The sequence below is a fragment of the Doryrhamphus excisus genome, chromosome 14, assembly GCF_030265055.1.
Source record: "Doryrhamphus excisus isolate RoL2022-K1 chromosome 14, RoL_Dexc_1.0, whole genome shotgun sequence".
In the NCBI taxonomy this organism is placed as follows: Eukaryota; Metazoa; Chordata; class Actinopteri; order Syngnathiformes; family Syngnathidae; genus Doryrhamphus; species Doryrhamphus excisus.
The window spans coordinates 20,718,774-20,745,911 of record NC_080479.1 but is presented as its reverse complement, the minus strand read 5'-3'; the positions used below and the strand labels follow the sequence as shown (position 1 = coordinate 20,745,911).

The 27,138-nt window shown below is 47.2% G+C and overlaps 1 protein-coding gene and 1 long non-coding RNA gene across 6 annotated transcripts in view; one reads left to right on the top strand and one right to left on the bottom strand.

Moving 5' to 3' along the window:
* LOC131101864 (uncharacterized) overlaps positions 1–23,731 on the bottom strand; it is a 28,565-nt gene extending 4,834 nt beyond the window's left edge. Inside the window, exons 1-10 of one of the 4 annotated variants that reach the window (XR_009119333.1) lie at positions 23,610–23,731; positions 22,949–23,019; positions 22,551–22,602; positions 22,203–22,461; positions 21,160–21,354; positions 6,981–7,188; positions 5,195–5,398; positions 4,982–5,105; positions 4,729–4,898; positions 2,794–2,969 (exon numbers count right to left, since the gene is read on the bottom strand). This is a non-coding gene — a long non-coding RNA (uncharacterized LOC131101864). Of the gene's footprint in view, positions 1–2,793; positions 2,970–4,728; positions 4,899–4,981; positions 5,106–5,194; positions 5,399–6,980; positions 7,189–12,293; positions 12,554–12,651; positions 14,135–21,159; positions 21,355–21,603; positions 22,462–22,550; positions 22,603–22,948; positions 23,020–23,609 lie in introns of those variants that run through there. The other 3 variants (XR_009119334.1, XR_009119335.1, XR_009119332.1) reach the window with 3 other exon arrangements.
* LOC131101863 (fibrocystin-L-like) overlaps positions 1–26,243 on the top strand; it is a 29,889-nt gene extending 3,646 nt beyond the window's left edge. The window contains exons 13-75 of one of the 2 annotated variants that reach the window (XM_058047252.1): positions 132–397; positions 481–572; positions 1,043–1,202; positions 1,274–1,409; positions 1,489–1,632; positions 1,714–1,868; positions 1,952–2,062; positions 2,135–2,281; positions 2,372–2,499; positions 2,568–2,731; positions 2,821–2,975; positions 3,533–3,665; positions 3,789–4,066; positions 4,314–4,419; positions 4,574–4,681; positions 4,749–4,913; positions 5,005–5,126; positions 5,218–5,350; positions 6,152–6,344; positions 6,454–6,596; positions 6,713–6,817; positions 7,009–7,197; positions 7,356–7,523; positions 8,756–8,961; positions 9,033–10,005; positions 10,086–10,334; positions 10,417–10,566; positions 11,089–11,263; positions 11,505–11,661; positions 11,728–11,884; positions 11,957–12,166; positions 12,331–12,460; positions 12,558–12,799; positions 12,885–13,021; positions 13,100–14,129; positions 14,208–14,399; positions 14,803–14,954; positions 15,017–15,176; positions 15,257–15,428; positions 15,505–15,593; positions 16,047–16,210; positions 16,330–16,459; positions 16,529–16,647; positions 16,714–16,843; positions 16,914–17,087; positions 17,370–17,473; positions 17,576–17,696; positions 17,771–17,892; positions 17,955–18,045; positions 18,120–18,265; positions 18,331–18,453; positions 18,524–18,635; positions 19,381–19,497; positions 19,575–19,740; positions 19,805–20,037; positions 20,107–20,271; positions 20,341–20,498; positions 20,569–20,704; positions 20,772–21,110; positions 21,182–21,333; positions 24,116–24,262; positions 25,408–25,561; positions 25,629–26,243. In XM_058047252.1, the coding sequence (XP_057903235.1) occupies positions 132–397; positions 481–572; positions 1,043–1,202; positions 1,274–1,409; positions 1,489–1,632; positions 1,714–1,868; positions 1,952–2,062; positions 2,135–2,281; positions 2,372–2,499; positions 2,568–2,731; positions 2,821–2,975; positions 3,533–3,665; positions 3,789–4,066; positions 4,314–4,419; positions 4,574–4,681; positions 4,749–4,913; positions 5,005–5,126; positions 5,218–5,350; positions 6,152–6,344; positions 6,454–6,596; positions 6,713–6,817; positions 7,009–7,197; positions 7,356–7,523; positions 8,756–8,961; positions 9,033–10,005; positions 10,086–10,334; positions 10,417–10,566; positions 11,089–11,263; positions 11,505–11,661; positions 11,728–11,884; positions 11,957–12,166; positions 12,331–12,460; positions 12,558–12,799; positions 12,885–13,021; positions 13,100–14,129; positions 14,208–14,399; positions 14,803–14,954; positions 15,017–15,176; positions 15,257–15,428; positions 15,505–15,593; positions 16,047–16,210; positions 16,330–16,459; positions 16,529–16,647; positions 16,714–16,843; positions 16,914–17,087; positions 17,370–17,473; positions 17,576–17,696; positions 17,771–17,892; positions 17,955–18,045; positions 18,120–18,265; positions 18,331–18,453; positions 18,524–18,635; positions 19,381–19,497; positions 19,575–19,740; positions 19,805–20,037; positions 20,107–20,271; positions 20,341–20,498; positions 20,569–20,704; positions 20,772–21,110; positions 21,182–21,333; positions 24,116–24,262; positions 25,408–25,561; positions 25,629–25,849 (11,606 nt within the window). In that variant the 3' untranslated portion in view covers positions 25,850–26,243. Of the gene's footprint in view, positions 1–131; positions 398–480; positions 573–1,042; positions 1,203–1,273; positions 1,410–1,488; positions 1,633–1,713; positions 1,869–1,951; positions 2,063–2,134; positions 2,282–2,371; positions 2,500–2,567; positions 2,732–2,820; positions 2,976–3,532; positions 3,666–3,788; positions 4,067–4,313; positions 4,420–4,573; positions 4,682–4,748; positions 4,914–5,004; positions 5,127–5,217; positions 5,351–6,151; positions 6,345–6,453; positions 6,597–6,712; positions 6,818–7,008; positions 7,198–7,355; positions 7,524–8,755; positions 8,962–9,032; positions 10,006–10,085; positions 10,335–10,416; positions 10,567–11,088; positions 11,264–11,504; positions 11,662–11,727; positions 11,885–11,956; positions 12,167–12,330; positions 12,461–12,557; positions 12,800–12,884; positions 13,022–13,099; positions 14,130–14,207; positions 14,400–14,802; positions 14,955–15,016; positions 15,177–15,256; positions 15,429–15,504; positions 15,594–16,046; positions 16,211–16,329; positions 16,460–16,528; positions 16,648–16,713; positions 16,844–16,913; positions 17,088–17,369; positions 17,474–17,572; positions 17,697–17,770; positions 17,893–17,954; positions 18,046–18,119; positions 18,266–18,330; positions 18,454–18,523; positions 18,636–19,380; positions 19,498–19,574; positions 19,741–19,804; positions 20,038–20,106; positions 20,272–20,340; positions 20,499–20,568; positions 20,705–20,771; positions 21,111–21,181; positions 21,334–24,115; positions 24,263–25,407; positions 25,562–25,628 lie in introns of both variants that reach the window. The other variant, XM_058047251.1, reaches the window with a different exon arrangement.
* Positions 26,244–27,138: the final 895 nt, after the last annotated feature.

Genomic DNA, 27,138 nt, shown 5'->3' with positions numbered 1-27,138 from the left:
TTTTGTGCCATACGGCGACCGGAATTGGAGCTACACCGAACGGGGCTAATGTGGGCATACAACTGGGATTTCAATCTTGCAGAGGTTTCATTTAGAGAAATGATACAGATGATCACTCCTGTCTAAACCAGGTGGAAGAGGCTTAAAGATGGAGCTGTGGAACAACACCAGATCTGCAGACCTGACTGACATACAAAGCTACGACGAGAGCAAAGACGGATACTGGGTGCAGTGGATCGACTCCATGCCACACAACTTCCCTCATGAGCTGCACGACCTGAGCACCAGAACCAGAGGCTTCTTTGTGCCGCCGGCCAGCGGCAACTACACGATTTACCTCAACTGTGACGACAAATGTGAACTGTACTTCAGCAACTCCAGTCGCCTGGAAGACAAGGCATGAAAACTTAGAATATATAGAATTTACAAAATATGAACAAAATAACACTCTAAGCGCTTGTTTCGCCAACTTCCCTTTAGGTCAAAGTGGCCTACCAGCCACACTACGTAACAGACTACACTAAACTTGCATCACAGAAGTCTGAAGTCATGAGTCTAGAGAAAGGAAAAGCGTGAGTACAGAGGCCGATTCTAAATGTTCCGCGTACCCGTGGTCCTAGCCTGTAATGTTTTGGTGGTATATGTACCTAAATTAGCTGTACACAGGACATAAAAAGAACATACATTACAGCAATAAAATGAATAAATCCCAATAACAAGACCACTCTGCTGCTTAGATATTACTTTCGCTTTCATAGGAGCATATCCTTAAACATGCGGTTAAGACCAAAAGTGCGGCCATTATTGGTGGGGGTTTCTCCTCCCTCCTCCCTCCTCCCTTCTCCTCCTTAGCTTTTTATGGCATTCATTATGACTTCTCTGGTGATGGCTTTTCTTTTCCTCTGTGCAGTTCAACCAGACAAGCCTACTTTACACTTGAGACACATAATGAAGCCCAAAAAGTTCATTCCTAAGCGACACCGAGAGCCACCTGTATTCATATTAGCAGCTAAGTGTCAGTTTCATTCCATGTTTCCTGCAGTTACTACATTGAAATTCTGCATCAAGAATATGGCGGGGCAGCCGGAATCAACATGGCCATGTTCCGACCAGAGAGCCCGTTTACAGAAGAGCAGACGGACGATGCCATCAACGAAGTCCAGAACATTGTGGTGGACTATGAGGCCTTTGATGAAAAGCAGGTAGGTGGAGGCTGGTTAGCTCCAACTGGTGGACTTTGGCGAGTACAAGGCATGTTGGTCGCATCTTCCAGATTATTACCCTGGAGGCATGGCCCGACATGGTTAGTGGAGTTAAAGAGGTGCAGAAGGTGAGCATCAGTAGCCTCTGTGTGGGCCATCAGTGTGGAAGCACCTACTTCAGCCTGCGCTATGAAGACGCCAGCACTGGTAATGCGGGGATGTTAGACTGCTTAAGATACGACACACCCACTGTCTTGTTGCCGAGTCAAAGATGAAATCCTTTCAGGGCCGATCCCTGTGAGCGCCACTGCGGATGTGGTGGAGAGAGCCTTGAACGATCTGTGGTCCATCACACCTGACTCTGTCCAAGTTAGCAAAGACGAGGACAGTGATGGAGTTCATTTCACGATCACATTTGAGTCCGACAGAGGTGAGAAGCGAAAACAAAAGAGTCTTCCTCAAATTCCCACTGATGCGGTCCAGCAGAACATAGTCTTCTTTTTGACTACAGGCGATTTCAAGCCCCTCCGTTACGAAAGCCTTGGCCTAGACACCAACATCACCGTCACCGAGGTGACCAAAGGCATGAGCAACATGGCAACTTTCACCTTGAGCTGGGGGGGCATACCCACAAAGCCCCTTCACTACAATGCCAGCAGCTCAGAGGTGGGTTCTGAAATAAACTCTCACTCCAAGCCAAACAAGCATTGCTCTTAAACCTAGCGGCCATCTTGCATGACTGAGACCAGGTCCAGTCAGCCTTGGAGGACATGATGAAAGCAGAGTGTCCTGATGAGATTCTCACCGCGGAAGGGCGGGACGTGAAGTTCTTCAAGGACTTTGAAGATGACAACTCCATGGTCAGTGAGGAACCAGATACTGTCACAAACACAAACAGAATCACCCTATAAAATGATTCTTGCATTGAGCAGTTTGATGGCGTCAAAGGGACCCCGGTGAAAAATGGTGCTTTCTGTGGATTGTGGTCGCTGAAAAACGCGGAGGTTCTTTTCAGGGAAAGTTACAAGACACAGTCTGGTGCGGAGTACAGGGGTGTTTCCCTGAAGCAGTATCCGATGGTAATGCACGGATGTAGTAGTAAAGACGGAAGTAAAACACTGATTGGATCAGACGGTTTTCTCAATCCTGTTCTAATGTTTCCTTTCCAGCTCTGCTTTGCACATAGGGGGATCTTAAAAGATGCAATTGGGGTGAAGTTCACTTATAAAGATGAAGATGGAGGCCCACTTAAGGCAAAGACAGAAAAGATCAACACAGTCTTTACAAAAAGCCACAAGTCAGTAAAACAATCAAACAGGGAAATCCAGACGAGAGATGATGACTTTGATTACTTGCTTGACACAGATGGAGTTACAAGTGTGTGGACCTGCAGACGTCTCTGCAGACTGCCCACGTTGGAATGGAACACACTCTCCTGGAAGTTTACCTCTACAAAGACGACTCGGGGGAAGATTTCTATGTGGATGCTGTCCACATCGGCAAGAATCCAACGACGGAAGAGGAACACGGTGTGCAGCTCAATTACAGTTTGATTTTGTCTGGCATTGAGACTTAAACTGACACCACTCACCACTGACACCACTGGGTTTTCCTGTAGCTGTTCTTGTCAAGAGGAGGCCGCCGCCGTTTGAGAGCACAGGCCATGCATTCAAGGAAATCTCCGTCATAACCAAACATCACCGCTATGAGATCACAGCCACACCGGTGGACTGTGCCTTTGGCTTCCCCCTAATAGACGTCAGCTTCCTGCAGGTAACACACCAACACAATTAGAATAAACAGCACATTTAGATCACTCTACTGCTGGCTTAAATCAGCAGTCTTTGTTTTAATGCAATAATTACATCTCAAAAAGGGGGGGAATGTTTAGGTTTGAAGGCGAATGTATTAGGCCTCATTAAAAAATGCAAACAAGAGAGGAATAAGAGCTGATTTTCCAAACCAAAAGCTTAATAATACTAATTCTTCCAAAGGAATCTTCATTGTGCATTGTGCATATACAATTAAAAATTACAATTAAAAATTATAAAGGGTTTCTGAATCATCTTCCCAAGAGCAGTAGAATAGGGTTCCCCTTACTTTCTGTACATTTTATATCCATTTAGCTCAACCGGTGCGAAACACATACGCATTAACCATTTTTGAAGGTATTTATCATTTCCATCGCGTTTAGTGGAAGGATTGAGGTTTTTTTTTTATTTTATACACTGACATTTCTCCAAACATTGGATTGTCCAGTGATGTCAGTGTCTGCCATGATTGGTGGCTCTCACCGTCACAAAACCTTTTTGTTGTGTTTATACCTGAAGAGGATCAACAACAGCGAGGACATGGCCGTGTTTCAGGAAGGTGGCGCCATCATCACGGTTGCTCGCACTCACAGAGCCACCCCGCCACTGACGGGCACCTTCACTGTGGAGATCCACGGGCAGCGTATCGAAGGTAGCCCATGCACTATAGACCTTCTGGAAACAATTCCATGTTGCAGTTTCACTTAAACTGTGTGGATACAAGGCAATGTGTCTGCTGCTTTGAAGCAGCTGTTTGACCAGTTTTGCTTCTCAGGTCTGTCAGTGAACATTAGTCAGGAGGACCTGAAGTACGCCCTGGAGGGAGTCACCGGGATGGGCCTGGTGGATGTTAAATATACAGGAACCTGCAGACAGCCCAAGTGGAAGGTTGAGTGGCTAACGCAGCCGGGAGACCAGCCTTTGCTGCAGCTCAACGGTTCTTGGGTCGTTGGGAAGGACGTTGTTGTCTGGGCCCATGAGAGGACGAAGGGAGGGCAGATGATGCGCAGCTTGACAGGAGACTTTTTTCGTGTCTGCGAAACCAAACCACAGGTACTACCTCCAGTGTATCTTCTTTTTGGATCGAAGGTAGCAGGTTGTGTGTTTGCTCACTATAAATCTGGTAGAACGAGTCCAATTTGTATGTCGGATGTTTTTTGTGCCTCCAGGCGATCTTAAAATCACATTAGCATGCTACAGGATTACTGTAGCATGCTCCCTCCTATTGTGGATCTGAGAAATGATGACTTCTTGACAAAACTGAGCCTTTTCCATGACACCTCTCTTGACACATTCACAGGTGGAAGTTTACATCAACGACATTCCGTCAAAGTGTTCTGGAGACTGTGGTTTTGAATGGTCAGAGGAGAAGACCCCCGTGGTGAGAGGAATCAGCCCCTCTAAAGGTGATTTGTTCTTCCACCATCGTCCGCCATCTAGTACATCCATCAGGGTCAACCGTTGGACTATGTGGTTCAAAAACTGGATGGCATGTTTGAGTCTTGGCTGGTGGTGGGTTCAAGACTCACGTTTATTCTTTCAATACCCCCTACTTATCAGGATCAATCGGACTGGGGACCCTTTTAACCGTCACTGGTTCCGGCTTCAGCGACCAAAACGCCTCCATCATGGTTGGAGGGTCCGAGTGTGTTATTGAAAAAATCGCAGGTGAGTTGGCAAAGTACAAACAGCGAAATGAATGAAACAAGGCTAACCAACTGGGTGTTTGTTGCAGCTGATAGTCGGGTATGCAGACTGGGCAGCGCCAGCGCCGGCACTGTCCCTGTGTGGATCAACTTCCCCTCGCTGGGTTGTCCACTCTTTGCAGGCGGCAGTGTCCTCAGCTTCACCTACGAGCTCTTAGTCTCCTCTTTCTCCCCTGCATCTGGAAGTGTTGCAGGTGGCGCATCACAATAATATTCATTGTAAAAAATACACACAAGTACTGGATAACCTTCACTGACTTACCTGTTGCGTCTTGTGTATCCCAGGAGGAACACTTTTGACTGTGACGGGCTTTGGCTTCAGCAGGGATGCCAGGGTCACAGTGGGGGATCTGGCGTGCAAGGTGATCCAAGCGAGTCACACGGAGCTGAAATGCAGAACACCCGCAGTGAGTTCCAGTCCCACTGTGCTCAGTTTGACAGTTCAGCAGGATTATGTACACAGAAGTCGTTATACCTTGGATGCATGTGTTGTTTCAGGGTAGTGCAGGCTCGCACGCGATGACAGTGAGTGTGGGCAACATGAACAAGGCGGCAAACGACACCTTCACCTACGACCTGGCCCTGACACCTCAGATGTCTGAGCTGAGGCCCCTGACGACCACCGTCTTTGGTGAGACTCTCAGACCACATCCACTGCCGCGTCAGGGTTGTCAGGGTTCTGTTCAGAAAGGTCACATACATTCTGTTAGGCAGACGCATGATAACAATCTCACCGAAACACACACACACAATCCAAACAATCCATGGCTTTTATGACAACAATATTGCTGAAATGGAACGCTTGAAAGAATGCTCTGATTGTCAGGAAGAATAGCTCATTGTGACTTATCGTAATTTCACGTCATTATAAATGTCGGTGGGGTTACTTTTTAACAAGCCTGCCACCATCGAGATGGTGACATGCAGTGACATTCATGGCTGGTGAGGTGCTGACTCCTTTGGTGTCAAGTGCAATCAAAAAATACAACAAAATGTCTTGTTTGGAGAAAGGCTGTAATGAAACATCTTGCTCACATTAAAATCATTTATTCGGCATCGAATGTGTCTCTGCAGGCTGTTGGCATTGCTCCCAAATATGTAAATTACATATCATATTTGCACACACAACCGATAATTATATCTCTTTTGTTGTCACACAAAAGACAAGCGCCATAACTCTTTCTCATCTGTTACGCTTCATGTCATTGTCGTTTTGTGTGTCGTGTAATGCTGCTGAGCATGTTTCCATGTTAAGCACCTCACGCTCATCCTATGTTGTTATGCTGCACAATGGCGGCGGTAAGTCACTTCACGCTATGGGAAAACTCAGCACAGACGTTGACAAGTGTAAATTAGATGTGAGTGACAGGAGCTCCGACAGGAGCTCGTCCTCATGATGAAACTTCATGCTCCTGTTTGGGTCTTTCCTCAGGACACCGCCTGCTCACTGTCCTGGGGTCAAACCTGGGTGAGCAGGGCATTGACAGTGTCGTATACGTGGGCCGGAGGGAGTGCGTATCCGAGGAGTGGACGTCCACAAACATCACCTGTGTTCTCCCTGTGCTGCCACCCGGCCTGCACAAGGTGGACGTCCACGTCGGCAACATTGGCTACCCCCAGACCAGGTGTGATTTGGATTGGAAATACTAGCTAGAAGTTTCACCCCGTTTTATGTGTAACACAGTCTGAAAAAAAGAGCCAAGCAAAAGATTTGGAATTTGGATTGTCTCATAGCAACAACGTTAACGCCACCATCGAATACATCTTGGAAATCCACGCCATCTCCCCCGTGACGGGTTCTCTGCTGGGAGGAACTGACCTTACTATCTCTGGATCTGGTTTCAGCCCAAACATTTCAGACAACACAGTCTATGCTGGTAAGCAACACAAGCACTAACATTGTCAGACGCCAATGGCCGTCATCAATTATGCAAAAATCTCCAAGCATCTCCAAGAGCAACAGTTTTTGTTTTGGGTTTTTTTTGTTTGACAGGAGAATCTGAATGCAAGGTTAAGGTGGCCTCTGAGAAGGAGCTGCAGTGCGTGCTGCAGTCACAGGAGAGAGTCCACATCGTTACCAACCAAGGAGTCCACCAGAGTAGGTTTGCGTTTCGCTCCTTTGTTCACATGTCATTTGGACATCAACATCGACTGGATTCACTTACAGGAAACTGCTTCGAGCGAGGGAGCTGTCACTAAGAAAGCCATTGTTTCCTATAATTACACCAGTATAGAAATATGAGAAAAGAATGTTGTCTTACCAACACTTCATGCGTCTGTGTCGCCCAGTTCACGGTCGGGGATACGCTTGGGATCCTGCGTCCATCACAGTGACCGTGGGAGACACCGTATTGTGGAGGTGGGAGCCTCCTGCCTTCAAGAACAGTTTCCGTTATGCCGTCTTCCACGTTTCCAGCCCCAGTGGCAGCACAGATGAGAACGCGCTCTTCTCCAGCGGCGAGGCCAAGCCTGGGGAAGGTAGAGAAAAAAAAACACATTTGGGTGGATCATTCGTTTAATGCGACACCAGTACAATACAGCACATCGATAAATGTCCCGTGCACATTGCGTCCATAGGGTAAGCTTAGGGTACTTTAAAGATGCAACATATTTGCTGTGTCTTCCCAACCCTGCAGGCTTTTTCAGCTACCGTTTCACCATCCCCGGTGTGTACTACTACAGCAGCGGGTACATCGATGGGGACAAAAAGTTGCAGGGTGTTGTGAGAGTCCAACCTCTGCTGGAAAAAAGCCACAAGATCTCCGTCAGTGTTGCAGGCGTGGAGGCCAGACGCGTGATGGGAGGTATGAAGACACAAGTTTCATTTGTTCAAATTTGGACAGCTCTAACCTGGTCTGTTCTGTAGTCTACAACACCATCTACAGTATCTTCCACATACAATGCTGTACATTCAACCAATCCTAACAGATTCAACCATTTAGTCTACAACAAATCAAGTCCACACAGACACCTTTGGTGTGCCCATGATCATCGTTGCATCGGAATGGAATGCTAACAAGGGAGACTATCTTCATGACTATTTTGCACCGCAAACGAGTGAAACCATTCTTCATGCCGCTCTCTACCTTGAGAGGATACATACTCTGGATCCCGCACCATCTCCTTAGACTTAGGTTTTATCTAGTAAGGGTGTGACGGTTCATTGTAATGATTCCATTTGTATCTCAATTCGTGGTTGTCGATACAATTCAAGGACGATATTGGTTCATTCAAAACGATACGATCCAAAACTATTCAGTCGCTCAAAATTCATTCAGTAACTTTTTGGACAAAAATTCAAACAGTGTGAAATAAATACTTTGATACTGGACAGATTCCCCTAGTTTTTTTCTAATGGAATCAGGTATCAGTTAATAATAACACCGACATAGTTATAAATAAATTACCAATGAGTACAACAAATGAGTTAAAAATACAAAAGAAAATCTGGATGACCAGAGGGTCGTTTAGCTCGCTATGATGTATTATTGACTTTAAAATAGTGCAATTCACACCTGCACTTTGAAACCCCTAGATGAGGGACATTATTCTAATTCCTCAGCAAATGAATGTGACATGTATATATATGCAGACATTTAACGTTATCAAAAGTACTAAAAAAAAAACACGCGTCTATATAAAACCTGCTGTGCTTAAATCTAATGCTTCATTATTAATGCTTCATATTAGTATTGATTCAGTCGATGAATTTCCTTTTGAACAATGTTAAGTCAATATATGCCGTCAGGAATAAAAAACTTGCTAAATACAGATCAATGTAATTGAATCATATGAAAATAAATCGATGCATTGCTGTGTCGGATCGTTACACTTCTACTATCTAGTCTTTCATGATCATGAATGATCTGATGAAACGTCTTCTAAGACAACCTAAACACTCCACTTGACTCAATGCCATAAGAGGAAGTCAGTCAAGCTCTTCACAACCACACATCAATGACGTCCACAAGCTCAAATCAACAACAAGCAGTCCGGTCGGGTCTCGAGTCTTGTTGTTCTCTGTCTCCTCCCATAGTGTCGCGTCGCGTCGCCAGGTCTAACCACGAGTGCGTTGCCACACCAGAGTGCTCCCAGACAGAAGTGTTATCAGACAGCCTATCCTTCAGCACCTCCGCCTGCTTTACCCCCACGGTGCACTCCATCTGGCCCAACCAGGGCTCGTACCACCAGCACATCCACATCCAAGGGGATGGCTTCACCAACGTCAGCTGCGCAGTCGAGGTCTGTGCTCATGTTTTTCACTCTCCACTGGAGCATCTTCTTTGAGGTTGACATGCTGCTGTGCTGTGCAGGTGACGGTGTTGGATGAGCCCTGCCGGGTGATCAACAGCTCCCAGACGGAGATCTACTGCCAGCTGAGCGCCAACAACACTCTTCCCATTGGCGTCGCCCTGCCTGTCGACGTTAAAGTTAACAATTTAGGCAGCGCCATTATTGCTGTGGCACAGGAGCTGGCCCGTCGCTTCGTAGTTTTGCCTATAATCGACTCAGTGTCGCCCCGTGAAGGCAGCTCCAACGGCCACACCAGGATCTCCATCCACGGTTCCGGTTTTTCTGAGGGAGACGTGACTGTAGCCGGGGAACAGTGTAATGTGGTCTCCATCAGTTACACCCAGGTGGTCTGTGACACCACGCCCTCCCAGCCACACGCTGGCGATGTCGCTTTCCATGTGGGGAGGCTCCAGACTTCCTGTCATTCCAACTGCTCTTTCCTGTACTCGTCGTCAGTGGATCCAAATGTGACCGTCATTTCTCCTGACAGCATCAGCGATGTCACCAATGTCACTATTTCAGGGACAGGTTTTGGCACCGACTCAGAGGATGTGGTGGTATTTGCTGGCCACACGAAGTTGGACGTCACAAACGTGGCTGACGATGCCATCACAGTGAAGGTTGATGCTCTCCCTGCAGGCGACCATGTCATTCAAGTAATTGTGCGGCGTAAAGGCTTGGCGTCCGGTGATGTCACCATGACCAGTCAGGCCCACGCGGTCCTGACCCCAACTGAAGGGAGTCTGGCGGGGGGTACCTCTCTCCTCTTCACTGGGAATGGCTTCCACCCAGGAAACACCAGCGTGACGCTCGATGGTGAACAGTGTGAGATCGAGGAAGTGATGCCCGGTCAACTGAGGTGCCGGACGCCTCCTCACAGCGAGGGCCTGGTATCGGTTACCATCCATGTGCTGTCCGTGGAGTATCTTCCCCTCAACTTCACCTACTCCACTGGCTACACCCCAACTGTCAACACCATCAGTCCCTCAACTGGTGAGCACAGTTCTCCTTGTTTTGAGCAGTCATCTTTGAAAAAACCTGCTTGACTGTTCTGACCGTACATTTTATCACAGGACCAAGCGGTTCAGCGATCACACTGAGCGGTTCTGGGTTTGGCACCGACATCCAGCAGGTGACTGTCATGATAAACAATGTGAGCTGCACAGTGCTCACCGTCACAGACAACCAGGTGGAATGCAGCACTGGGGACAACCCCGGCGGGGAGTACCTGGTCATGGTTCACCACCAGGTCAAGGGTTACGCACAGTCTGACGTCATGTTTACTTATGAACTGACGATCATCGGCGTGCAGCCCAACGAGGGTGAGCGCATTTTGATGTCGGATGGAATTATGAATGGATTCCTTTTGATTTTCCTAACTTGGTCTTTTTGTCCCCAATCCAGGTAGTTTTGGCGGTGGCGCCCGGCTGACCATCCAGGGTTCTGGATTTGACCCGCTCAACTCAATTGTGCTGATCTGTGATGAGGAATGTGAAGTTGACAAGGATGCGTCTTCGTCGACACAGCTCTACTGCATGTCTCCATTCAACAACGGTACGACCGCATATCTTTGGTGCACAAACACGTTTTACCTTTAAAAGACCAAGCTCCGTTTCAACTAACACTGTCCGAGAGACATTCATTTTAAGTTTATTTTTGGCCTTTTCCTTTTTAGTTTCTAAATGACCAAACCATCACTATCGTGATAATACCTCACTGACAGGGCCGACACAATGACGGCAGGATTGTTGTTGTTGCTGTTCCTTTAAGTGTCCTCCCAGCCAGGCTGTCAGCAGCTCATCTGTTGGTGTTCAAAAGGCTTTTACTCGCTCATCTTAGCAAAGAATGTGTACCTGCTGGTTTCTTTTGTGTGTTTTTTTTTTTGGAAGACAGCTCCGTAATGAACTCCATCCGTCAACTGGAATGTAGTCTGCCTTTACATTGACTGCCATGTCAAAATAAGACAATAAGATGTCATGGGTGATGAGACATGACCATTCTTCTCATCCCACTGTGGTGTGTTTTTGTCTGTTGTGCTTGCATGTGACGGCGTGTGGGCGTCCTGTTCCCGCTCAGGCTCTGACTCAGAGGTGAGCTGCCTGGTGGCTGTAATTAACCAGCTGGATGCTGTCAACGTGTCAGACGGCTTCATGTACAAGTCCCAGCTCACGCCCGTGATCACTGAGGTGTTGCCGCGGCGGGGAGGCACGGCCGGCGGCACCCAGCTCACCATCAGCGGCTCCGGTTTCAGGTGCAGGCAGCGGGATAGTCCCCACACACCATAGTATATACACACCACAAAGGCCTGCCACAGGCCCATACTACTACCCCTAAACAACAGTCAAGTGGTTGGGAACACAAGGGCGGTCGATATTACCTACCAAAATTGAGATGTTAAATAATTTATGGGAAGTGGTAACAAAGTGGTAAACCGAGGACCACCTGTATACATGTTGTCGCTTTCCACCTTGAGCGAATGTCAACTGTTGCAGCATGGACTTGAGCGAGGTCAACGTGACCATCGCAGGCTCCGTATGCGATGTCCAGTCCGCCAACGACACACACATTCTGTGCATCACCAACGCCCAGCCGCAATCTCAGGAGACCAAAGTCCTAGTCAGCATCAGAGACAAGGGCATTGCCAAGACGGTACTTGTTGGACTTTCATGCAAGCTCCGACAGGTCAACGTGTTCATCCCGTATTGTTATCTTTAGGACAACGCAAGTTTCTTCTACATTGATGTGTGGTCGTCCACGTTCACGTGGGGTGGGCTTCCTCCACCAGAGAGGGGCACCTTTGCTGTCATCACCAGAGGACAGACCATACTGCTGGACACAAACACCCCTGTGCTCAAAATGCTTCTTATTCAAGGTGGACAAAAAAAGCTTCCATACACGCTGGGCCTCTTATGTAAAATCTAACCTGCTGCTTGCTTGCATTCAGGAGGTTCTCTGGTGTTTGATGAGGCTGACATTGAGCTGCAGGCAGAAAACATTCTCATCACTGATGGGGGGCGGCTGCAGGTTGGCCAGGAGGAGATGCCATTCCAGCACAAAGCCATCATCACGCTTCATGGAAATTTGCGATCGCAGGAGCTTCCTGTGTATGGAACCAAGACGCTGGGTGTGAGAGAGGGCACGCTGGACCTGCATGGTAAGAATACAAACGAGTGGACGGTTTTTAACATCCACATCCATGCAGGTCTGGGGGTGGCTCTTCATGTCATATTTAAGATTTGTGGTTTGCTATTGGTTCCAAGTCCGTCACTCCTCCCCACCTTAATTCCTCGGTCAATGTCCATTTTCTGTCCTCTCCAGGTAAACCAGTTCCAGTCGTCTGGACCCACCTGGCTCAGACGGTGGAAAGCGGCTCCTTCACGCTGACCCTGATGAAGTCTGTGACTTGGGCAGTGGGAGATGAAATAGTGATTGCATCTACCGGCCACAGGTAGAAGAGTTGTCTCTCTTCCTTGGGGCCTTTTTGCAAGTTATCAGCTATTTTATCTGAAAAACTGATTTCTCCTGGCTCCATTTTCACCTTCTAGGCACAGCCAGAGAGAAAACGAAGTGAGGATAATTGCAAACATGTCAGAAGACGGCATGACCATCACCCTAACCAAAGCCCTCGAGTACTCTCACCTTTCGGTGGCTGTTATCCTGCCGGACGGTACGTCCTTCGAGGCCCGGGCGGAGGTGGGTCTCCTGACCAGGAACATAGTGGTGCGTGGCTCCCGGCATGAGGAATGGCAGGAGAAAGTCGAGGCCTGCCCAGATGGTTTTAACCCAGGTATCAATGCGCTTTGATCGCTGTACAATGATCCTGTAGTAACATGATAATGATCACTGTGGTGTCTTCTGCCTGTGTGATGCAGGAGAATTCGCCACACAAACATGCTTCCAAGGGAGGTTTGGAGAGGAGGTTGGAAGCGATCAGTTTGGCGCTTGCATCATGGTCCACCCCCCTGTACCCAATGAGAATCTCGCCATGGCCAGGCTGTCGTACACTGAAGTAACTTCACTGTAACCACAGGGTGACAGTCATTTTGCTCTTTAAAGCTGACGTGCTTTGGTTCTGTGGCGCTTGCAGCTTTTCAATGCAGGACAAGCCTTCAGACTGGGACGTTACCCCATCCACTGGCATCTGGTGGGAGACCTGCAATACAAGTCGTATGTGCGTGGTTGCTCCATACATCAGACGTACAACAGGGCCGTGACCATCCACAACACGCATCGGTTGCTGGTGGAGCACAACATCATCTATGACATCATGGGGGGGGCCTTCTTCATTGAGGACGGCATCGAGACGGAGAACATCCTGCAGTACAACCTGGCTGTTTTTGTCAAGCAGAGCACCAGCCTGCTCAACGACGACGTCACCCCGGCCGCCTACTGGGTCACCAATGCCAACAACATAATTCGGCACAACGCCGCCGCCGGGGGCACCCACTTTGGCTTCTGGTACCGCATGCATGAGCACCCTGACGGCCCGTCCTATGACCCAAATATCTGCCAGAAGAAGGTTCCCCTCGGTGAGTTCTTCAACAACACGGTGCACTCTCAAGGCTGGTTTGGTCTTTGGATCTTCCAAGATTTCTTCCCGATGGAGGGAGGTGGCTGCCGCTCTAAGACACCCGAGCCTGCCGTCTTCCGGTCCCTCACCACCTGGAACTGCGAGAAAGGAGCAGAGTGGGTCAACGTGGGCGCTGTGCAGTTCACAAACTTTGTCATGGTCAACAACGAGAAAGCCGGGATTGAATGCAAACGCATCATACGATCTATGGTTTCCTCGTTTGGACCAAATGGTGGAGCAGGAGTGTTTAACTCCACCATAGTGGGCCACTTGGATGCCCTGGGACTGGGAGACAACTACTGCACCCACCGAGGCGTCATCTCGCCACTGGATGACGGAATGAGTGTCCTGGGCACCAAGTTCATCAATTTTGATCGTGCCACCTGTGCAGCTATCGGGGTAGCTTCAATCGACGGGAAGTGTGTGGATCGCTGCGGTGGCTGGGCTGTCAGGTTTGGAGGTATCCAGTTCTTCAACTCAGCTCACAAGGCCGGCCTCAGATGGCAGCACGAGGTCGAACTACTGGACACGGACGGCTCCCTCACAGGTGCCCTAGAAGACATGCAGGTCAAGTTTGAAGCTGCAATTCACTTCGCTGTATTGACTTTGCCACTTTGCTCTCCAGGAAATCCTGACAACAAAGTGGTGCCTCTGACCAAACTGCTTGACCCGGCACACTGCTCCGAGAGCTCAGAGTGGAGCGTGGGCTTCCCCGCTGCTTTGTGTGACCACACCGTAAAGTTCCATCGTTTGGCTCTCAACAATCCTTCACCATCTTCTCTCAACGCCAAGGATATAATATTAAGCAACTCGCATGGTATGAAATCCATCCATCCATTTTCTATACCAATTCTCAACATTTGGGTCGCAGGTGAGCTCAAAACTATCCCAGTTGACTTTGGGCTAAAGACCGGGTACACCCGGGACTGGTCACCAGTCAATCACAGCCCCTGTATAAACAAGCATTCAACTCACATTCACATCCATGGACAATTTAATATTTCAAATTAAATCAAATGCTTGTGAGATGTGGGAGGAAGCCGAGGTACCCGGAGAAACAACACACAAGCACGGGGAGAACTTGCTAACCGGTACAAATGGAAACCTCTTGCCCAAAGACAACTGGGATAGGCTCCAGCATACCCACACCCGAATGAGGATAAGCAGCATAGAAAATGGATGGATGGGTAGAAAAAAATAATAGTACTGTATTTTTAAAGGCTCCAGCGCGGTTCCCTATTTGAAGAAAAGAATGACTCATCCGTTGGGTTGGATGGCCATGCTACCTTCGGGGGACACATACAACTGGTACTTTGAGAACGCAGACCACTTGACAAACATCAGCTACAAAGCAAAGTTCTACGGCTTTGAGGTACTTTTCACGTCGTCTATCCTGCACTGTGCCGTGTTCGCTGACACTTCCTTGTCCCCCAGGCGGATCAGTATGTGATCATCAACCACAACTTAACTCAGAGTCCGGACAAGTTCCACATCATGGACGAGAGGAATGGCTCGTTATCGCCGCTGAGCTTCAGTGCCAACAACAATGGCGACTGGCATTTTGATGACAGCACTAACAACCTCTTTTACATCGGTGAGGCCTTTTTATCTTTTTGCTTGTAGCGTCTCTGTGTGAAGGTTTATAGATCATAAGTCACTCTGCACCCGCTGCAGTGTCCGGGAAGACAAGCCAGCGCCGCCGTCGCAACAGTGTGGACCCCTCCATGTTAGACGTAGAGGTCAATTTCAAGGTCTACCGCTGCTTCTACACCAACTGCATCCCGCCCACGCCACCCCCACCGGCCACGCTCCCCCCACTGCCCAGCCACCGGCCTGACGACTTCATGTACCAAAAACTTGATTGTTGTTGAGAATATCCTTCACAAGTTAGTTTCTGAAGTGATTATGGTTGTTCTGTTCAGCTTGTGGTCCAACGGCTCCTTCTGGGCTACTTCTGCTGAAAACAACTTCAGTGCGCCAGCAGATGGCGCCAATGTGGTCATTCCCTCAGGTAACGTCATTGAAGCGCTATAGATCATTGACATCTTGTAACCCGTACTGTACTACACATCCATCAAGCATCGCAACTACATATGACATCTCTTTTCGTTCGTCACAGACTGGGAGACAGATCCACTGTCAACATAACACTTCTTATGAGACTGAACAGACAAAGTCAAGCACAATTTAAAGATTGCTGTCCAGCATAAGACAATAAGAAGAGTGTCTAGAGCTCTATTAGTGTATGTATGAAGGAGTGAGTCCCTGGAATGCTCCATTTGCATATGATGTAAACTGCTGTAGGAAATAAGCATAATCTTGTAGGAGAGACAAAAACGTGAAGAAACACTGCTAACGTGCCATGCTAGCATGGCCACAGGTGTTGCAATATACTGCATATTGTCACGCAGACCCATAATAAGTATTATCTTACTATCGATCATCAACTCATATGCCTCCTCAGAAAAGTGGGTGGTCCTGGACAGCGACACACCTCCCCTCAACAAGTTGACAATCAATGGCGTTTTGGAGATACTGGAACCCTCAAACAGCTCGTCCAGCCGACCGGCTCGGGCAGCACCTCAGAACCACACCACAGTCATAGATGCGGTCTACATCTCCATCCAGGTCCGTGCACACAAAGCTTAGTTTCCGCTCATACCCTGGAGAGTGCATTCTTTCTAATAGTCATCAAAGAGCATTACAAGTCGTCCCCTGGCTCACATGGAGTCCATGTTGCGTTTTAGGGCGGCAGGCTGGTGGCCGGATGGGAGGATGAGCCTTTCAATGGGGAACTTCACATCAGACTCAGAGGAGACCATCACACTCCTGACTGGCTTCTACCAAATGGACCCAACCAGGGATCCAAAGTCCTGGGTGAGATTTAAGAAGTCTCCGAGTGAAGCTATAGAAGGATGCTGAGGACACAGACTTCCTCCACTTCAGGTGTGTTTGGCACCCTGGAGCTCTACGGACTGCCACATGACGTGTACCATACCAAACTGGCAGCCACGGCTGAAGCCGGGTCCAGCACCTTGACTCTGTCGGAGGCTGTCGACTGGAAGGTACATCTGCCTCCACTTCATTTTGACCTTCTCGCAGCACCATTACGTCACTGTGATGCTTGCTAGGTGGGAGACGAGGTGATCATCTCCACCACTGGCTACAACGCGTGGGAGACGGAGAAGCGGGAGATCGCCGACGTGTCCGCCAACCACCGTGTGCTGACCCTGAGCCGACCTCTGACCCACACTCACATTGGTCAGTTTGTCAGAAATGAACTGGAGTGGCGCCAGACATGTTGATGACCCTTCACGTTGTTGTCCCCCAGGTGAGACTCATGCTGTCTCTGGAACATCGCTCTCCTACACACTGGCGGCAGATGTTGGACTCCTGAGCAGAAACATCAAGATCATCGGCCAGGAGTACGCTGGCATGATGGAGGAATCGTTTGGTGCCAGACTACTCGTTGGAACCTTCTCCGCAGACGGAATCAACTATAAAGGTGTGTGTGGTGAAAAATCTAGCCTTGTTGCTGCAAATCAAGAGTTTTTCCAATCACCTTTCTTTATTGAAAGACATGCTAGGTGACAAAAAAGGATATTACTAATTACTAAGTGACGTGACCCTGAGCGCTTCAGCCGGCTGTGATTTTCCGCTCTCCCAGAATTGGTTAGCAGCCAAAAGTCAAGTGGCCGGGATGAGAATCAGCACCTCCTAGTCCAGGTCCATGGTTCTCTCCCTGCAAATGGTGGACCTCAGGGACTTGTTTCGTGTGTTTCTGCAGGCAAAGCTCAAATCAGGAATGTGGAATTCTACCGCTCGGGTCAGGAAGGCTGGACTGACAAATATGACCCACGATATTCTGTTTCCTTTCTCAACCTGGGACAGGTAAGGAACATTGCACCCCATGTTCTTTGCAGCCATAGTAATGCTGACTTTTGAATGAATGAATGAACTGAATGAATGAATAAATGTTGTGTTTCTCAGCAGGGCAATGAGTCGTACATTCAGGGTTGCGCTTTCCACAACGGTTTCGCTCCAGCCATCGGCGTGTTTGGAACAGAGGGCATCGCCATTGACGACAACGTCATTCACCACACAGTGGGAGAAGGTAAGCGCGCAGTTTCCTTCACTTCAAGCTGTCTTCAATGTTCTTAGAGGGTGTTAACGCATAGGCTTTTGCAGGCATCAGAATTTGGGGCAAGGCTAACATCCTGAGGAGGAACCTGGTCACCCTGTGCTTGTGGCCCGGATCCTACCAGGACAGAGAGGAGCCCTTCAACTATGACTGGACTGCGGCCATTGAGGTACGTCCTCGCATGCTTTATAAGCAGACTTGGAGTACAAATGACTTGTTTGTTCCTGTCAGGTCAGCGAGGGAGAAGACGTCCTTCTGCAGCATAACATTGTGGCGGGTTACGAGCGTGTCGCATACCGCATTAATGGCGAGCAGTGTCCTGGTGAGACCATCCTTTTTCATTTTTCTTTAATTTTTCCCTCAGCGGAAAAGGCTCCAACACAAAAATTGGTGCAGGTTTTTCGAATGAGAAGGAGTGGGCTCACAACGAGGCTCACGGTGGCCTCTTTGGAGTCTACATGAACAAAGACGGCCTGCCCGGGTGCTCCCTCATCAGGAGCTTTTTCCTCTGGAAGAACTTCGACTATGGAATCTACTTCCAGGTGTGAAAATCCCTTTTACACACCTCTTCAGGACTTGAAGTCAAACGTCTCGCATCCTATTGCAGAGCTTCATGAACACCATAGTGGCCAACGTGACCCTGGTGGACAACGGCATGGGCATCATGCCTCTCATCTTTGCCCCGCCCTCTCTCAGCCACACCTACGCTGACAAGTGGGTCCACGTGGAGGTGAGACATTATTCGTCTTTGCCTCAGTTTGCCGCTTTGTAACGGCTGGCGCTCTGCTTTCTTTTTCCAGAATGTCTTGCTCATTGGCAGCAGCCCCAACTTCAACTGCTCTGACACTCTGGCGACCAGCGACTTTAACATCGGCATCACCCAAGACCACAGAGCCCCCCGACCAGTCAATGGTAGGCACATCTTCAGCGCATTAATATATCGCCAATATAAAATTTGCAGTACCTTCATTTTTATCTAAAGCACTACATAAGGAAGTCATCGAGAGAAAGTAGTGCTCGTCGGTAGTCATAGATATTTATATAAGGGCGGAAGACCGAAGCTTATAGAGGTAATAGAGCAAGTGAACACAAAAGTATTCACTGGTTTAACTTGAATAATAATCTGGAGCGCATGAGAAAGTGGAAAGGACCACATGGTCATTATTAACAACAATATTTCACAACACAGCGGCAACCTAACCAACGTCGGGAGCAAACTGAAAAAGCCCAATGTAGCACTTGAACACAAAGCAAGAATTTAAAAAATATATAAATAAAATTACTGTTAAAAAAGAAAAAGAAAAATACAGTACTTAAGTACTTATTACAGTACTAAGCTGTATGGAGCAAACGGGTCAGCCAGCATTGATAGAAGCAACAGCACGACAGGTGTAACACTTGCAACTTTCACACCAACAGCTGAGTAACAGAAGCGACATTTTTAAACGGCAGGGCTAGATAAACCTGCCGGATGCTGACTGCTCATGATGACGTCAAACTGCCATCTTGTGGGGCTCATAAAAATAATGCATGGGGAGGTTACTTACAGCCACAACAGTTAATGTAGTTCGTGGAATAAAGACGTTATTTGGAGCGCGTACTTCGAAATGTGTTCTATTTCTGAATGTGGCCTGTCGTGTTTGTCTCCTCCCTCCAGGAGGCAGATCTGGGATCTGCTGGCCGACGTTTGGATCCGCGCACAACACAGCTCCCAAAAAGCCTCATCACATCAACAACAACTACATCGCCATCAAGGGTCTGATGAAAGTCGTCAGTGAGTCCAAAACTTGATGTTCGAGATTAGAGAGAAGGTTTGAATTCAATAAAACTGCCCCACCCTCCCCCAACCAGATTCCACATTTGTGGGATTCAGAAATGTCTGTTCCAGCGAGAGCAACGTCATGTTCCTCACCAACCCCTTGAACGAGGACTTGCAGCACCCTGTGCAGGTTTGGGGCCTGAAGATGATTGACAGCGCCGAGGAGGCCAAAGTATTCATCCACCGGGCCGACCTGGGGTAAAGCGGATGACGTTTGGGAACAGATAGTGGTGGTTCTTTCTAAATGTCCTTTGTATTCTAGCAAAGTCAACCCGGCTGACTGCGTGGACATGGTCTGCGATGGCAAGAAGAAAAGCTTCCTGAAGGACTTGGATGGCTCCCTCCTGGGTTCTGTGGGAACCGTGATACCGCAGTCCGAATATGAGTGGGAAGGAGATCGCCGCTGGGGCCTGGGGGACTACCGCATCCCCAAAGTCATGCTGACTTTCCCCAATGGGAGCCGCATCCCAGTGGAGCAGATTGCCCCACACAAAGGTAAACAGGTCTGGAGGCTGGAGGACTTGCGGTCCAGTCCAGACTGACTTTTACGGACTCCGTCCTCAGGCGTGATCCGGGAAAACTGCACTTATGTGAGCGCCTGGCAGTCCTACAAATGTTTCGGACTGAACTACAGGATGCTGGCCATCGAGAGTCTGGATGCAGACACAGAGACCAGACGTCTCTCCCCAGTGGCTGTGCTGGGTCAAGGCTATGTGGACCTAATCAACGGTAGGACCTCGTCTTGATCCGAATCAGCCCAAGTGAGCGTCTCTTCCTGTTATGTGTGGGCGTTTGCAGGCCCGCAGGACCATGGTTGGTGTTCCGGCTACACCTGCCAGAAGAGGTTGTCGCTCTTCCACAGCATCGTGGCCACCAACCACGCCTTTGACATCTTCTTCACTGGCGTCAGTCCTCAGAAACTCCGCCTCATGATGCTCAATGCTGAGCCATCTGAGGTCAGAAGTCGTCCACGCTTCCTACTTGACTTCTCAGGTGGATTCATCTCAGCCTTTGCTTTCCCCGCAGAGCATCCTGGTGTCTGTCTTCTACTCCAAGCCACAGAGGTTGGATGTGTACGTGGACCACCAGCTGATCGCACCCACCAACGCCAAGTGGAATGCTGACAACAGTGACTACACCATCAGCAAACCCACCTTTGAAGGTTCAGGCTGTCTTTCTAAACACAAAACCAAAGGACATTGCTTAAAGAGTCCATCTTTTGACTCCAGGTCAATACGTCCCAGCACTGAACGCCACCGTGGGCACCAACTTCTACGATCCAACGTCCAAGATGTTGAAAGTCTTGGTGAGAGGATCCGCACCGGTTGAGATACGAACCGCACCAGTCCTCTTTATCGCATTTGAGCTGCCCGCCATGACAGAGAACGAGTTCTTTGGGGACAAGCTGGTCCAGAACCTGGCCATATTCCTCAAGGTGCCCTCGGACATGATCCGGGTCACCAAAATCCTCCGGGAGGACTCGCGGCGCAGGAAGAGATCCACTGGTTTGACAGTAGAGGTGGAGATCAAGAAGCCGCCGGTGCAGCAGGTCAACAACAGCACCGAAGGTGAGCGGGGGCTGCAATTGTTTTAGATCTGGATTGAAGGACCACTCACAGTCCTTCCCGTGTCCTCTCAGACGAGGAGGACTTCCAGTTGTTGCGGAACATCGCAGATAACCTGGGTCAGGCGGCGGTCTCCGGCAACCTCGGCCAATCCATCGGCTTCAACGTGTCCTCAATGGGCGTCGTGGCACCCCCGCCTCCTCCATCAGACCCTGGATGGAATGAAGTAAGGCTGGATCACGCCACACTGAAAAAAATTTGGAGTGCCATTTACTTGAGAAAAGCTAGGTAACAAATTGCACGCACAATTCCTAAGTAACTTTTACTTTACTTTTTACTTAAATAGTCAAGTAAAATTTACTTCTCAGCAAGGATTATTTTTTAAATTAAAAATACTCTTTAACATTACTTGAGATTTACTGTCACAGACACAAAAGGGACTCTGTTTGCTAGTAAATTTTACTCAAAACTACCTTTGAATCTACTTAAAAATCCATATAAATATACTCACATTTCAGGATTGTTTAACTAGTTTTCCCTTACTTAATTTGGAGCAATTTATAAGTAATATTTACATGAGATTTAAGCTACCACCTACACCACTTTTCTAATATGATTGTGTTGTATTTTTTTAAGATGGCCTTCTTTGAATTAAATGAAATTATCTTAACACATCTTCTGCAAAACATTCTTTCGAACCAGAACACCTTTACTACATTTGTAGTAACGCTGTATTTACTTCCAGCAGTGATGAGTGCGGTTAGAAATGCCATAGAAAACATTATAAATCATTGGAGATTTGTTTTACATTCACAATTATGCAAATAATTACAATTAAAAGACACAATAAAATGTGCTGAACTGTAACTTAACTTACAATAACAGTGAAATCGTTCAACACGTGTCATGTACTGCTTCCACACATCAGTTATACTTGCCAGCCACATTGAATGAAAACATTTGGCAGAGGGGCTGTTTATATATGTGGTCATCAAAAGGAAGGACATACTTGATCACGGTGCACAAAAATACAACACATCCACAGGTTGAGGTACCTGTGAAATAAATTAAACATTTCATAACTAAACCAAAGACCTGGGTTCGATTCTCCGTTGCATCTCTGTGGAATTTGCATGTTCTCCCCGTGCGTGGGTTTTCTCTGGGTACTCCGGTTTCCTCCCACATTCCAAAAACATGCTAGGTCAATTGGCGGCTCCAAATTGTCCATAGGTATGAATGTGAGTGTGAATGGTTGTTTGTCTATATGCGCCCTGTGATTGGCTGGCCACCAGTCCAGGGTGTACACCGCCTCTCGCCCGAAGTCAGCTGGGATAGGCTCCAGCATACCCCCACCCTAGTGAGGATAAGCGACATAGAAAATGAATAAATGAATGAATAACTAAACCATGTTGGTGTCATTGAACAGCTGTACTGTGATCTTACCTTGTCTAAGCTTTTGAGACCAAATTCTTGAGCGTCAACGTCCTTCAATATTCTGTGAAATAGATCGAGAAATTATTTCAATTATGGCAACAATACAAAATCTAAAATCATCACAATGGTTTCAGATTGCGTGCACATTAGTCTAAACTACAAAGCTGCTTGACAATATTGGTTGATTTTTTTTAAAAGAAAACACTCAAAATCAACTTAATTTTTAATACAAGTATTTATTCATCTGTGTCTTGAAACCTAACCTAAACAAAACTATCTTTTTACTCACAAAGGGATACTGTTGAGGAACTCCATTATCCAACTCTTTTAAATCAATAAAACTTAACAAAAGGCGAAACTGCCATTTACAGATTCAAATAACCATATACGTATTATTGTAATGTTACCTTCTCAGTCAGGCGTCTTAGTTGGTGCAAGCTGCTGCTTTACACACAGAGAGGAATCTGCTTCTTAGACGCTGTTGACAAGTGGAATAAACAATATTGTAGTGACAAATCATTACAATATCATGTGTTCCAATATGTGAAATTAAAACAAACGTTTATTTGGTTATACTTGGATCATTGGTAGAACACGGATGACAAAAGTACAATATTTTTGACATTAAAATGACCACAGATGCGGTGAACTAACCTTGCTCCAAAATTTCTAATCCTTCCAGGCTGGTTTTCAGTCATTATTGAAATATTTTCAGGGTCTGAACAAACTCTGCTGCTGTACAAAAACTCCCGCTCCCCGACAGCATCCCCAAGACTCAGGTCGCTAGCATACTTCAACAAATGTTTAAGCTACACGCGGTTCCCGTGGCTTTGAGGACACTGCTGCTGCCAAAATAATCAAATAACATATATAAGGAATGAATCATTACAGATTTAATAAACATAAAAATCTCATGTTCAACCGAAAACGCCTCCACAAAGCTCGCAGTTGATAGCTAGCTAACCGGCAGGCTAAAGGTAAGCTAATGCTATCGAGTATTTCACATTATAAACTGACGTACACAGATGAGGAAAGGTGACAGAAAAGTCAGATAAGCATATGACCTACCCATATGGCTCCACATCGATGCATTTCCTTGTTAAACGACCGTCCATGTCGTCTTCCACCGTCTTCCCGTGAAAACATGGCGCCCTCGACCTTTGCCTTGGGAAGTCTGAGGGCTAACGATCCTCTGACGCATGCGCAGAATGGCCACAAGGGGGCCAGTTTTACTGCTATTACCCAAGTACATTTGACTATCTGGTATCAGGTTGTAAAATCAATACATTAGTTATGTAAATATTACTTGGTGTCAGTGATCAAATTTACATATAAATGTGAGGATACACATTTACACACAATCATCAAGTAAGGCATTAAATAAAGAGTGACATTTTAGAGTAAAAGAAGTTAATAAATAATAATATTAAAAAAAAGTTAATAAATAATAAATCCTTGTAAAATTTAAATTAATATTTGAGGTAATAATTAGAGGGCCAAAAAATCATTTTTTTTCAGTGCAGCTTCTGCTTGAGTGTTTCACTGTCCCCCAACGTTTCTGGATGGAATTCCAGGTGGCAACCGCTGAGGTGACGAGAGAAGAGCCAGAGGTGAGCTACGTGTCCAGCATGGAGAACCTGCTGCTGATCCAGGAGCCCATAGCGGGCCAGTACATGGGTCTACTGTACCAGCAGCCAAGTGTCATGGCGGTGGACAAGCAGGTGAAGACCTCATGTCCATAAAAAAAACACGGAGTAAGAAAATGTATCATATTTGCAAGTGGTGCAGCCGCCCCTTATTGGACATTTTAGCCAATCAGTAATCTGAAGAAAGTCATTTCTGGAAAAAGCACAAGCACAGCTACACACAATAACCCACACAAAACATTTTAGATTTTGCAGAATCTGCACGTTTCTAGCTGCATTTCCTTTGAGTTTTGTTTTTTTTTATTCATTCCACCCACAGCCCGCCTGCGGGCATGCCCACTCCGCTGTGATTGGTCACACTCCCATAGTGCTTCCTAACTATGAACCATCGAAGGAAGTCCGCCCCTCTGTGACATCACAAAGGGGCAGTTTTACCATGCTTTTTGAAACCGAGTGTTTTGAGCCATCCCAAACTTCTTTCAGGTTAGGGCTGGGCCATATGGAGGAAAACTCCTATCCCGATATTTTAAGGTAGAATATCGATATATAATATAGCTCGATATTTTTTCCATGAACTGAATTTAGACAAAAAAGTCAAAGCCAATATGTGTTTTTAAAGTTTTATTCAAATGTAAAAATAGCCACTGAAATACAAGAGTATTGTCTCTTTTATAAATATAGAAAAAGTTAAATATAATGTTTAATCTTCAATGCTGCACAATCATGCACTCAGTAGTCTCTGCAGCCGGTTTAGCGCTGTTAGCGCTTCCATCTCACGTTACCCACGTCACCAGACGGTAAACATGGTTGATGCCGTCTTTCTCTAGCAACCTTTATACTGTCTTTTTTGCTGTTCATTCCCGCTATGCAGCCTCTCCACCCCTGTAAGTATCTCTGCGAGGATATCCGATCATTTGGCATAGAATGTTTGGCATTTGGGATGCTCAAAGCTAAGAGCTGCGCCTGAGTGCCAACAATGGCGCAAGTGGCAAGCTCCAAACGTAACAAGATGAACATCCACAGCTGCACACTTGCTTAGGGGATCGCTATGGCACAAAAAATAAGGAAGTAATAAATAAAGCACTATTAAACGCTTAAACATGCTTATTTTTGGTATTATGCGTGAAAGGAAATGGCAATATTTTTTTAAATAGATATTTTGATATCACCGAGCCCTATTTCAGGGTGTAACCTTAATTGACCTCTGCTGCCGTTTCTAGGGTGACTGCATCTCGGTGGGCGTGACCACCCTCACGGTCACAGCCAAGCTGAAGGACTCTGATGGCAACGACATGGACGGCCTGCAGGGAAACACCACCATCTTGTTCAGCGGGTGCAGGGCCAACTTCACCGACCTGTCCATCCTCACCAGTGGTAGGTCAACACCCCCCACCCTCGCCATAAGTGACCGCAGGTAACCCACACCCCTTCTCTCCTGCAGGTGAGAACCTGACAATGGTTTTCATGCTGAACGACTGGAGCGCTCAGTCGCGGTCTTTCTCCATCAAAGAAACGCCTCCCTCCCCCACCAATGCCACCTGGCCAACCATCCCGGACAACAGCATCTTCGGGTCCAGCACCCCGGTGACGCCCGGCAGCCTGTGCCTAGTCAGCGTCATCTACGCCGTGGCCTGCTGCTCTGAAGACATCCCCATCTGCTAGGTGGTGCCTTTGAGTGCCAAAAAAGAAACAATGAAATTACGTACATATTCTAAAATGATTCTATCCAATATTGCTTTCCTTCTCATCATTTTTTTTTGCACTTTTGGTAATTGCCGACTGCAATTAGTATGGATGTGGGCGGGAATGGTTGTTTGTTATGTTCCCTGGGATTGGCTAGCCACCAGTCCAGGGTGTACCCCGCCTCTTGCCCGAAGACAGCTGGGATAGGCTCCAGCATGCTTGCAACCCTCGTGAGGATAAGCGGTACAGAAAATGGATGGATGGATGTTACTGTAACACTAGAGTAATTTTTGTTCCGATTTTCATGAATTTCTCAGCCAGCTTTTGCATTTATTTCTTCTTGTGATTTTTTGCCTTTAAATAAATTCTTTCAAAGTACCCTATGATGCTTTTGCCACTTTTCTGACCTAGAAATGTAGTTGAAATGCTGTATTCTCATGTTACACCATGGCAAAGTCTCAGATAACGAGTTTTACGCATTTGGAAGTGAGCCCAGAAAGAAGTTTTTAGTTTTTTGTAAGACTGGCTCCCTGTGACATTACATTGCGCCGGACTTTCTTATAAGGGCATGCCCAGGTACAAGCCACAGGCCTATCCACACAGTGGAGTGGGTGTGTCTAGAGAACGGCTGTGGGTGGAATTGAATTAAAACAGAGCATTTTGGAAATCCAGCTGAAATAGATGCAGATTCTGGAAGATCTAGAAAGATCTCTGTGTGGGTTATGGTGTGTAGCTGCTCTATAGGAGCACACAACTCAATACAAAAGGGCCCAAAATGAGCATAATAGGGCCCCCTTTAATGATTTTAATCCATTGTCAGCATCCATTTTTGTTTGGCCACTACTCAGTGGCGACACCCTGTGGACATCTGTATATTATCTCCACCTCATTTCATGGAGAACAATTAGTTTTACATCATTCACTTCAGTGCAGACAACAGTGCAAAGGGGGCGTGTCCTCAGGCTCCCACACCCCCAATGCCCCCTCTTTTTTCTAACTTTCTTTGTGCATTTTGCAGAGCAGCCGCGGTAGAATGGAGGCAAAGTTGCTGTTCTAGTGTGCCCCCTCCTGACCAATATTTGGACACAAAAGCGATTGCCGTGAGGCTGGGGTAGGCTCCAGCTCACAAGTCAACCTAATGCAGATGGACTGAAATTGCATCTAAAGTTCACCGTACTAATACTTGACAAGTTTTTACCACTTTCGCATGTACTGTAGATTCAGAGTGGTGCTGGGAATTGACTTGACAGCTCGATGGCGAGTGCTCT